Source organism: Lactuca saligna, chromosome 3, assembly GCF_052625555.1.
Source record: "Lactuca saligna cultivar CGN05327 chromosome 3, ASM5262555v1, whole genome shotgun sequence".
NCBI classification, from domain to species: domain Eukaryota; kingdom Viridiplantae; phylum Streptophyta; class Magnoliopsida; order Asterales; family Asteraceae; genus Lactuca; species Lactuca saligna.
The window spans coordinates 176,139,574-176,152,423 of record NC_136419.1 but is presented as its reverse complement, the minus strand read 5'-3'; the positions used below and the strand labels follow the sequence as shown (position 1 = coordinate 176,152,423).

Here is a 12,850-nt window from a genome sequence, read left to right as displayed (position 1 = left end):
AACTCAGATATGAAAGAACAACCCCCAAAATGACTTTACTCCATCATCATTCCCAAAAGAGGCCAAAACACAACAAAACCCAAAATAAGGAGATCTAATCATCCATAAGTCAAGGTATGAACTTGATACCTTAAAGTGACGACAAGAAATGGAGTGACTCTAGATCCAAGACTTCATTCTCCAAGCTAGAAACTTCAAGATCTTCTAATTCCTTCACAATGCACAAAATGAGCACCAAACTTCCTTCCAAGGCTCCAAAACCTTAACAATGGAGGCTACAACTCGATTTAGGGTTTGACAACAATGAAGGCTGATAAGGAGGCCAAAAAAAAAAGACTTAAGGACTTTAAATAGGGTGCAAGACCCTAAAAATTAGGGTTTCCTTCCCAGCTGCCAACTCGTCGAGTTGAGGCTCCCCAACTCGTCGAGTTGGTTCATTAGACCCTCACGATCCATCCATCTTCAACACGACGAGTTGGTCCCTCCAACTCGTCGAGTTGACCTAGAAATAGGGTTATTCTCAACAATTCCTCTTCAAGATTTCGAATGTTACACACGAAAAGGTCAAATCTTCTCTAGATAGGTTAGGGTTTCGAAAAGAGGCTCAAAGGGTAATGGAGGTTGAGAAATGAGGAGATCATGGGTCATAATGATACTTAAATAGGGTCCAAACCCTAAAAATTAGGGTTTTTCCCTGGACGAAATACACCTAACATACTAGAAGTACGCCCAACGAACGCACGCCCCCTCCCCCCCCCCCCCCCCCCCTCAAAGTTTCACTTTACACCTCTTGGGATCAAATTTGCTAATTATTTACATATTAAGGGTCAAAATGAAAAATACCTTAAATTGGGTGTTACACACTATCTTGACTCTATTTTATAAGTTATTTACATAACAATCTGGTGGTTAATGAAGTGTTGGAAGTTGTGGGATTCGTGAGAGGTAGAGGGATGTGGGAGTTAAGATAGAACGAGGTTCCATGACTTAAATGTTCTCAAAGATGAGGGTTGGGATGGTTGAGTTTTCGGCAAAATTCGAAAAGATGAGGGATGAGATGGTTGAGTTTTCCGACCATTATAAGTAGTTGTGTTGGTTCAATTGAGATAACAATTGGGAGATAGCAAGTGGTGTGACAACGACTATTTTCCGATTAGAAAAGAGAAATCGACAACCGGATGTTTGGGGGTTAATGTGGTCTTCATATGCTGTAATAAGAAATTAAAAAAGTTAGAAGTCTCTTTCATATGCACTAGGGACTAACACGGTAATTTCTTCATACCACAGGGACATCCAACATCACAAATGTCGGACCAAATGATAGAATCTGACCATACTAGATGACGAAAATTGTAATTTACTCAAAATAATAATAAATCAGGTATTTATTGTACAAAGAGCTAACAAGTAACGAGTTCTCGACATGGATATGATCTGTTTTAGCAACTCACTGTAAAAGATGGAGGACGATTAGGGTTTCCGTATCCCGATGAACGAAACCATTGATCACTATTCTTAACAATGAAGAACATCGTGAAATACCGTAAAGAAGATGCAGATGCTTCGTCTCCATTTAGTCGCTTACCAGACGAAATCATCCTCCAAATCATAAACAAATTAATCGATTTCAAAACCCTTGGCTTTTGCTATCTGGTTTCCAAGCGTTTCTCCTCGATTGTACTTCAAGTGGATGCCATTTCTTTCACTGTTCCTTTCATAGACCCTAACATTCCCGATAAGAACACCGTCGATGATGTCGTCCCAAGTAGGCCATTTCCGCCAATGGTTTCTTCGTTTTTTGGTGAGTCTTTTCTATCCACCTATACGTTTTTGAGCAAGTTTAAAGGAGTGAAGTCGTTGTCTATCGAACTGGCATCTTTCGGTCACAGAGCTATTGATAATCGTTGTTTATTCAAGTGGAAGGTTAAGTTCGGGAATAGAATCGAATCGTTTATGTTTCTGTCGCCGCATTCAGTTTATGATAAGGATGGATCATCTCTTAGTGGAAATGGGGATGAAGAAGAAGAAGAAAACCTGGTAATTCACGGTATGTTTAGGCGAAATTTTGAAATTTCGTTGCAGTGTCTGGAGGATGTGATTGCGTGGCATATTATGTTGATGGACATCGTTAAGGATCTCCCAATGTTGGAAGAGGTATCAATTACTGATTCAGGGAGAAGAGGGAGGCTTTCTTTGAGTGGGGAAAAGCTCATTGAGGTGAAGGAATGGGTAAACTCAGCTTCAAAAGCTGAGTTCAGTCGTGTAGAGGTTCCTACTGTCATGAGTAATGGTTACATCCCCCTTTTGAAGTTGCCAGTTTCAGGGTATGTGATGAAGGAGATATATTTTGGTGTAATGAAGATGAAAGATCTTGAAGGTGGAAATGATGGTGTTATGAGCATTGAGAATGGTTCTGAAGATAAAGAAGAAGCTGCATATACTGAAGCTGTGATGGAAATTTTGGAGAAGCATATGGGCATGATGCTTACTTTGGTTGATGGTGTTTTAGTATGAATCAGGTGTGTTCTCTCATTCTCTTAACATTAAGTAAGCAATATTCTTACTTAACGATTACTTTTGAAGACTTGAATCCCTCACCCTTAAACATTTCCCTTAACATATCTAGTTGGTCTTTGACTGACATTCATAACCACTTCTTTAAGAGACTAATCACTTAGGTTTTATATTATGACTCTTTTATTATTTGCAGTTGAATATGTATGAAGTTAGAACTTGTTTTTCATGTCTAGTCTATTGAACATGCACCCTTACTTAGGTCATCTGTCTCAAGTCTCTAAGTTTAGATTTGAAATTAATCAAGAAACATAATTAAATCTATTGGGTTTTAATAAAGTTTTTATAAAGATCTTTCATTTGTCTGTTCACTAAGTTTGTCACATGTATAGCCATAAAGTTGTTCATCATCTCCAAGGATAAGAACAATGCATTTTTCATCTAAAAACAATGAATTAAGATTACAAAGTGAAGCACTCATAAATCAAACTTTTGAGATTTGTATATGCTTCATAACATGAACCATGTAACATGAATAAGTGTATGCTTTTGTTTAGAGGTAATCATTAGAAGGGTTTTGAAGACTAAAAAGAGGGAGTTTATAATATTTTGACATTGAGTTATTTGTTAAGTAAAAATACAAGTTTGCAAGAAAACCATTCAAGCATTATCTTACATATTATGTTTATGTGTGACATGTGTTTTCAGGTACATATGCAAAGTTCAATTAACAACTAACAAGGGAATGGAAAATATGAGGTAGTTTGCTAGATATTAAATGATAGAAGATAGAACCAATCTTTGAAACAACTTTTTGGTATGTAAGTAATGCATATTGCACAATGTTCTAAAAAGCTCGTCATGGTGTGCCATGGCTCCAAGGCTTGTATGTACCGCCAAACTTTACCAAAATGACGTATTGACTCATATACGTGTATAAAAATAAATAATAGTTGTAAATACATATAAAAATATGAATTATATACAAAATGACCGCCTTAAGTCACGCCTTACAAACAACGTGGCTCACCAAGGCTCGAAAAAACTTAAGGCTTGATATTGCCGCCAAGTTACGTCTTATGTTATTTGAACCTTGATATTGCATAGCACTATTAAGTATTTAAGTAAAATCTATATTTTATATTAGAGTGAAAGCTGCAAAATTGGCCCTTGTGGTTTGTAGTTTTCTTTGGATGGATTTCAAATATCTTCGAACTTGCAAAATTTTTGGATAGGTTTCCATTTAGTAACCGTATTTTAATCTGATTTAATATGTATTTTTTGTTTATTTTCAATTATAAAACATAAACAAAACATTTTGAATATTTTAATATAATAAAAGGAAATTCAAATAAATTTTCAAAAACATTTTAGTTTTTGTAGTAGAATTTTAAATCTTCTTCTTCTTACTCTAATCTACCTTCTACCTACCTATACTAATAAATGAGTAGTTTTTTTTGTCATGTGTCATCATATTAAACATTTTAATTAATATGGTACCACTTGTCAATCTATTAGTTATTTTATTTTAAATTTATTAAACATCCTTATTAACCTTATTGACTTGATGCTAATTGTCAATGTATATATTAACTATTTTAAATTTTAAATTTAAATTTAAATTTTATATTATTGTTTTCATAAATCACAAATAAAAAATATCTAATATATATTAAAAATCAATTTTACATATTTCTTTGAATCAATGATTATAATTTCACATAACTAATAAAAATATCTTTTAATTAATATTTATCTAAAATAATTGATTAATAATTTTGAGTTTTTATTATAAATGTTTAATTAGTTTTATAACCGTGGTTTCCTCAAGTTATAAACTAGTGAGTAAGTAATAAAAGAGTACCTATAAAACTACGTGTCATATGCTCAGCCATTCCCCATCTATTTTTCCGTCTATAATTTTCATTGTGAAAAACCGGTAATACCTTTCTGGCCTTTCTTTTGCCATCTATTCATACAAAATAGAAGCAAATCCACAAAAAAATTGAAAAAGATTATACTTTCCAATTTTTGTGCGAGAAGTCTGCTCCCACAATTCCTTATCCCTATAAATTTGAATTGAAATTTTGTCACTTCATTAGGAGTATCCCAAACTTTTAGGAACTCAATTGATTATCAATATTTGTACGATTTGATATTACAAAGCAAATTCGTAACTCAAAAGTCATAGAACATCGACATCAACACAAAACCCAAAATGGCATGTCGATTTTAATTCTAGGGTTTCAGTTTTGAGATTAAAGCATCACTTGTGGATGTATTATTGATGTCATCTTTCTGTAGCCTCTTCACTCTCCTGACTTCTCCTTCTCCTACCTTCGGATGTTAAAATGTGATTAGTTTATGGTTTATGTTAAAATTTCGTGTTCCTTTCACAGTTATTACTATTAATCGTAGCATTAAAGGCCATGAATCTATGAGTTGTATCACTTTTTTTTATAAAGATTGCAGAAGGTATGAATAAGCCATTGATGCCATAATAAGGTTACTATGCTTTTTGTATGATTATATGATCGCGGATTTGGTTGTCTCAATTTTACTTTCCGTTCACTAAGTATTATCGGTACCATTTTATCTTTTTTGTTTCTGAAATTTGCTCGATTATGACTAAGTTTATTTATCTTTTATCATTTTCATCTAGATTTGTTTCAATTTCTATTCAATAATCTATTTAATGCGTTTCACTCTATAGGAGATAAGTTGGATGGGTAAAAAACGTGTGTAATTCAATATACTAATAACTGGGAAATTAGATGGGTATACCCTCCACCATACATACCCATAGATTTGTTGCTTCTTAATTTGTGATTGTAGAACTATATCAAACAATCTTTGTTGTTATGGGTGAATTAAGATGAAACTGTCTAAGTATATATTTTTTTGGTCTAGAAATGTGCAGCTATAGTGGATTCACTGGAAATATATATCCAATCTTTTTATATATTTGCATCTCATTAATACCATCTGCTATTTAGTGTTTTTTTAAACTTTGGTTTAAGAAGGAAAGTTGATCTACTAAGGGGATATAGTGTAATTTGTGTATTGGAATTGGAATTTGTGTATCGGTGGAGTTTTTTGATTGGGGGAAATTGGATTGGTAATATGTATTGTGAGGAATCAAACTCCTTTAATAACCATACTCCATCTTTCTACGTATACTGTAACAGGAGAACAAGTTGGTACACATGTTTCATTATATTATTGTTTTTTCAAATTGTTATTGCTCTTATTTCATTGTAATATTTCATATTTATGGATTATCTTTTTTTTTTTTTTTTTTTTTTCATATATGAATTAGGTTTTGGTTCAAAATGGCATAACGTGATGCATACTATTTTCATTTGATTATAGTTAAATGTTATTTTTCATTCAATATGTATCGAATCATAGAAAATAGTCCATATTTACTTGGAATTAAATGAAAAATATGAAGATTAAGTACATCATGGATGTGTATAGAATACATACACGATTTAAAAGATAAATTTGTGATTGTATAACTCTGTAGCATTTCTTTGTTTATTTGTATTATTTTTACACTACGATCATACCATTATGTTTTATGGTGTCGCTTAAATATTTAGTCTATCAAATTTTAAATTTTAGTCCTATTTCCCAATTATCTTATAATATGGTAATTACATATTTAAGAGTAAATTACTGAAATCGCCCCTGTAGTTTGGTCAAAAATGCACGTTTGGTCCCTAACTTTTTTTTTTGCACTCGGATCGTCCCTGTGGTTTGCTTTTGTTGCGTTTTTCGTTCCTATGGTTTGGTAAAAGTTGCAATGTTTGATCCCTAACTTTATGTATGTAAGAGACGAAAAATGCAAAATCAAACCACAGGGACGAATAACGCAACAAAATCAAACCACAAGGGCGATCCGAGTGCAAAAAAAAAAAAAAATTAGGGACCAAACGTGCAATTTTGACCAAACCACATGGACGATTTCAGTAATTTACTGTATATTTAAAGATTATATACATTAATAAAATAACATCTTTTAATACATCATAATGAATATCGTCCAATTTTTTGGTGTTGTCTTACTATACAAATATAACTTACGACTATGACATGTGTGTGAGTCAATGGGTGAGTAAACCTAAAGGTGTAAGGAAGTTGATTGGAAGGATATTCATAAAAGTAAATATATTTATTTTAGAATAAAATAATAAACTTACTAACAATACTTCTATCTCTACAAACTAATAAATTTTTTCCAAATATTTGATTAGTCATTATGATTTTTAATTATGAATAATATTTTTCTTTTTCAACCGTGGTTTTTCTTTTTCAATTGTGGTTTCCATGGGTTTTAACTTAGCAAGTACAATATAGTGCGATACAATATTACTACTTATTTTGATCATATGTTTTTAGTGATGTGATAAGTTTTTTTAGGGTTAATCTTATAAAAGACTTTATATTTTGTATTTTATTTGGATTAAACCCCAATTTTTATTTTTTGCTTAACTAAATCCGAATATCTTTTACTTTTTTTTTTTCAAAAAAAACCCTCAACTTTGTTTTTTTTTTTTTCGGAATAAACTTTGACCTTCTAATTGCTTCTAAATACATCCTTAACCTTTTTAGGTTTTTTCGAGAAAAAAAAACTCACATTTTATAATATTTTTTTTTTGGAAAAAATGACTAAAAGGTCCAAATCGAAAAAAAAATGCAATGTCTTTTTCAGACAAAAACTCATATATATATATATATATATATATATATATATATATATATATATATATATATATGTATGTATGTATATATTGTCACAACTAACATTTTTAGCTAAAAAATTATATTTTCATGTAAACATCAGCTCTTGTAAGATTTACACTCTAAGTGAATATCATGCTATATGCTAACATGAAATCATCTATTTGAATCTAAACTCCTGATTGAAGTTCAAAACCTAATACGATACATCTCATATATTCAACTATGGGATGAAAACCCTAAAAATCCCGGTTCAAGTTTATTATGGATTAGGATTCTTTTATTGGGCCTAATGGACCAATAAACTTTCAATTTAATTATTTTGAGCCAATGAACTCAATTTGGGCTCTAATTGGATCCACGTCCATGAAACTAAGGTATTTTGGGTCATGTAGGCTTAGAATGATCCATCTTATCTCTAATGGGCCATGATGGGCCATAAATAGTTTCATAAGCTCTAATGGGCCGTAAATTACATCCTTGGGCTTCTTTGGGCTGTGAGTCCTCTTAAAGGCCCAATAGGCCAAAAAATATTTATTTTAGGCCTCATAAACTCGAACTAATACAAGAAAGGGCCCAAATATCCTATTTTGCTTTCCTCTTTCCTCTCTCTCGGCCCAACAACAACAACAACAACAACAACAACAAAAGGAAAAACAAATGGGAGGGAAATGGGGGTGACACCTCACTATTACTTGTTGGATATCCATGCAAGGTTTGCATGTATCTAGACAAACATCAACTCACTCTTAACCAAAGTCAACCTTTCTCCTCTCTCTTATATCTCACTCTATCTCTCGGCCTCTTACTCTCACTCTCTAACCTCTCTCACATTTCAAGATCAACACCAATTTCTCTCAACACTCTTCCACTCTTCTTCCCAGAAGAAATTTGTAAGTCTTAGGAGAGTTATCAAGAGGATCATTTCAAGCTTCACATTGCGGTAAGATCTTACAAACCCAAGTTGATATACTTCATTTTAAACTCAAATCATTCCTCTTACACACATGTTTTTGTGAATCATGTTTCCTAGAACTATCTAAGTTCGAAAACCTTCTCAAGAAGCTTGCTAAGGCTGAGATCTTCTCATTTCCTCACCAAAAACCGAAAACTTCAAAGCAAAGTGAGCTCATACCCCTTATTTTTCGATTTTTACTTGGTTTTGGGGGAGAATACAAGTTGTTTTGTGTAGATCTATCTGTGTACGCATGATTTTGTGTGTTTTCTTTGGTTACATATGTGTTTATGTGTTGTAAACTTCATTAAATAAGAGATCTACTAAAAAGATGATGATATTGGTATAACGTAACACTATTTTCAGCATATCTCACAAGGAAAAGGTTTCAAATACATCAAGAATACTTGAATTTAAGAAAACTTCATGAAAGGAGCTAAAAATGACAAAATGACAAAATATGGGTTGTTTATGTAACTCTTAGCTAGTATGTGGTTCAAAAGGAAATTTTTGCTAAACAATGGCTAAACTCGACATTTGAGACCTTATAGGGACCAAAAATCTAAATATTTTTATAAATGGGCCTTATTTGGGCTTCTCACGGTTTTGGGCCCAAAAATGGTAATTTTTGGTCTTTTGTGGGTTAAATTGTCATTTTCAAGAAAGTTGTATCAAAAATGTAAATTTTTGATAAAAAGGGGTCAAAGTTGCGAAATTATGATCATTTGGGCCAAAAAGATGAAATTTCCTATAAATGAGCCGAAAATGTATATTTTCATAAAAATCAAGTCAAAATGATATTTTTGACAAAAACGAGTTAAAAATGTTATTTTTACCATAAACTAGCCTTAAATATAAGTTTTGTCTAAAATGGGGTCAAAAATGTTATTTTTACTAAAATTGGACCTTAATTGTAAATTTTTTGCTTTAAGGGACAAGAATGTCAATTTTTACAAAAAGTGGGCTTTTTGTGCTATTTCAGTAGATAATTGAGCTAATACTAGCAAAACAATAAAAAAAGGCTAATTTTTGTCATTCTCATGCTATTGTACCTTCGTGGTTCATTTACATGCTTGATAGGTTTTGAATACTATTTATATGTTTATTGGGCCTCATTGACCAATTAACATGCGTGACTGACCTTGGATACTATTTGCATATTATTTGGGTCTGTAAATACCTTACATGTGAAATGAGCCTTAGTTGTTGTTTTACATATATTTTGGACCCATGTTATATAATCTTTCTCTTTGGGCCTGAAAATGACTTATGTGTTTATTGAGCCTTAGTGGCCGCTTACATGGTTCATTGGGCCCAGAATGAGTTTTATATGTTTCTCTTCGCGTAAAATTCAATTAAGTATCTGGTGAGACATGTCGGTTGACACCTATTGTGTGTACGATCGTAGCATATAGTAATAACCAATGTCTCTTAGCGGGAGAGCGCGGGTTTGTGTATAGATTTATACGGGGATGACACCCACACCTGAGCTGTTCGCTACAGTTAGACTATATCAATCTAAGGTGAACAAAAACCTTATTCATTCTATTGTCTGTCGGCGTTCAACAACGCCAAGACAGACAAACTTGTAATTATCTAGCATGGTTATAACAATCCACTTAGAGGAATTAACGTTATGAAATTTACGGGAGACCATTCTCTTTTTTCTTTGGATTACTCGGGAACATACTCACACTGGTACTCAACCTCGGGGGTTGGTATGACAACATTCTCTTTTACAGGCAACATAGGGTTGTCTGGGGGCATTCTTGTTACACTTTCTTCATTTACCTTTGGGATTCTATTAAACAAAAACACACATGCATTAATGCAAGATTAGACACAAACACACTAAACTATTTTAAGAAAATACAGAATTTTCTTGTGATTACAGGTTGTACAAACCATTTTCTCAAAACATTCTTATGAACTCACCAACATTTTTATGTTGACCTTTTTAAATTAACTTGTATTCTTAGGAAACCGTTGAAGCAGGTCGTACTGAACAATTTAATGGATGTTTTGGTATATTTTGTTCCATCGTACTTTAATATTTTTGGCATGTAATATTTAAACACAATACTCGATGTAAACAATGTATGTTGTTATATTATATGTGTGATGATGATGTTATGTTTCAATTACATACTATGTGATGATACTACATGGAAGTCATGTACAAACCCCCAAACGTTTTCCATCGTCTGGTTCTGGGGTGTGACATATATATATATATATATATATATATATATATATATATATATATATATATATATATATATATATATATATATATATATATATATAATTCGTTGAGAACTCATAGTTTCCCAAGAACTAAAGGTGGAACGTTAAATCAAAATTAACTTATTAAGGACATGATCGTCATTTTACCAATCTCATTTAATGTTTATTTTTTCTGTTGTTGAAATGTTAATAAAAATGTATAAAAATTAACATAATAAATCAATTTATCAGATTTCTTTTTTAGAAAAAGGGTTTAGGTCATTTTTGGTCACTTAACTTTTGGTTTTGTACTCATTTGGTCACTTAACTATTTTTAAGTTTTTAAAGGTCATTAAACTTTTGACTTTGTGTTCATTTAGTCATTTAACTTTTGGTTTGGTCATATTTAGTCACTTAACTTTTAGATTTATGCTCATTTAGTCACATAACTTTTAAAATTGTGCTCATTTAGTCACTAAACTTTTGAAAAAATTTAAAAGTTTAGTGACTAAATGAACACAATTTTAAAAGTTAGGTGACTAAATGTGACCAAACCAAAAGTTAAGTGACTAAATGAGTACAAAACCAAAAGTTTGATGATTTTTTAAAACTTAAAAAGAGTTAAGTGACCAAATGAGCACAAAACCAAAAGTTAAATGACCAAAAATGACCTAAACCCTTAAAAAAATATTAATTTTTGATTTTTTTAAATGCAAGTTTTTTAATTTTTTTTAGAAAACATGAATTATTAAAAAAATGAAAAAAAAAATTTCTTAAAAAAATCTGCAATTTAAAAAAAAAAAACAGTAAATTTTCAAAAATCTGTAAACTTAAAAAAAACTGGAATATTTGAAAAAAAACAACAATTTTTTGTAACAAAAAAAATCAACGTTCTAAGTGTATATATGCATATTTTTTTCAAGTGCATATATATTCATATTTTATATCATAATATTCAGAAGTAAATCACAAAAAAAAAAAAAACTCATTTTTATTTAATAGTTTATAAACACAATAGTACAAGTATTTTGATTGATACAAAATAACATATAAAAAAAATGCTCGAAAATTTTAAAGAGTTTTCATGTTTTCGTGTCAAGATTTCATATTTTCTTTAATTGATCACTTTTCACATCTTCAATATTTTTCACAAAATTTCAAAATCTATAAGAAATTTTTTTTCTTTTTTTATTAATACAGGAACACTCGTAAAAATACATATATGTATATTACGCAAGATTCACATGTGATTATATAATGTGATATTTACATTTGATTGTATCTTTTAAGATTCAAATGTGAAATTCAAAATAAAATTTTAAAAAAATAATAATTAACGAAGAAAACTCACATAAAATGCATGTTTTCATATAGACTTTGTTTATATCTGATTCATTAGTGATTTACATGTGAATCACATGTAATTCACATATAATTCGTATGTAATTCACTTGTGATTTACATGTGATTCATATGTAACTCACTTGTGATTTACATGAATCACATGTAATTTATTTGTAATTTACATTTGTCACAACTATCATTTTTAGCCAGGAAATTCTATGATCATGTAAACGTCATCTATGAAAATACTTGTAACTCTAACTTGATACCATGCACTATGTTAATTCTATGACAACAAACTTAATCAAAATTCACAAGCGAAGTTTAAAACTCTATACAAAGTATCCAAATAGTCAATAATGAGTTGAAAACCCTAAAAATCCAGGTTCAAGCTTATTATGGACTAGGGTTTCTTTATTGGGCCTAATGGACCAATAAGCATCTAATCAAACTATGTTAGGCTTATAAACCCTATTTGGATTCTGAATGGACCCAATACATAAACCTATAACATTTTGGGCCATTTAGGCCTAGAATGATTTATTCTAACCCTAATGGGCCTTATTAGGCCATAAATGAATTCATTTTCCCTAATGAGTCTTTTATTTTAATGGGCTGAGAACTTTCCATTTGGGCCCATAATATCGAATCAAGCATTCAAGGCCCAAACCACTACTGCTTTCTCCTTTTCTTTCTTCCTCTTGGCCCAACATCAAAAAAAAAAAAAAAAAAAAGATATAATGGCTAATTACCCAAGCCATGATACATCATTTTTATTTAGGGGATATTAAGGCATTATACACAATATGTATCTAGGTATTTCTCATGTTTCCATGCAAACTCCCCTCACCCTCTCTCTCTCTTTCTCTCTCTCTCTCTCTCTCTCTCTTTATCTCTCTACCGTGAACATCAAACACACACAAACATACAAACTTCACTTTCAAACACTCTAAAATCTCTCAAGAACACTCCTTCCTTCCATCCAAATTTTCGAGATCTCTAAGTGTTTCAAGAAGATCTTCACCAAAGATCACCAATCTTGGGTAAGTTATCACACATCCAAGC

At 31.3% G+C, this 12,850-nt stretch overlaps 1 protein-coding gene across 1 annotated transcript; it reads left to right on the top strand.

The window, feature by feature from the left end:
* Positions 1–1,403: 1,403 nt before the first annotated feature.
* LOC145037515 (F-box protein AUF2-like) lies at positions 1,404–3,441 on the top strand. Its single transcript, XM_078986203.1, has 2 exons — positions 1,404–2,519; positions 3,223–3,441. Exon 1 carries the CDS (start codon positions 1,522–1,524, stop codon positions 2,512–2,514), a length of 993 nt encoding a protein of 330 aa, XP_078842329.1. The 5' UTR covers positions 1,404–1,521; the 3' UTR covers positions 2,515–2,519; positions 3,223–3,441.
* Positions 3,442–12,850: the final 9,409 nt, after the last annotated feature.

Bases quoted from the DNA above. Each gene is read 5' to 3' on its own strand.
- LOC145037515 (XM_078986203.1), top strand. From the start codon at position 1,522: ATGAAGAACATCGTGAAATACCGTAAAGAAGATGCAGATGCTTCGTCT.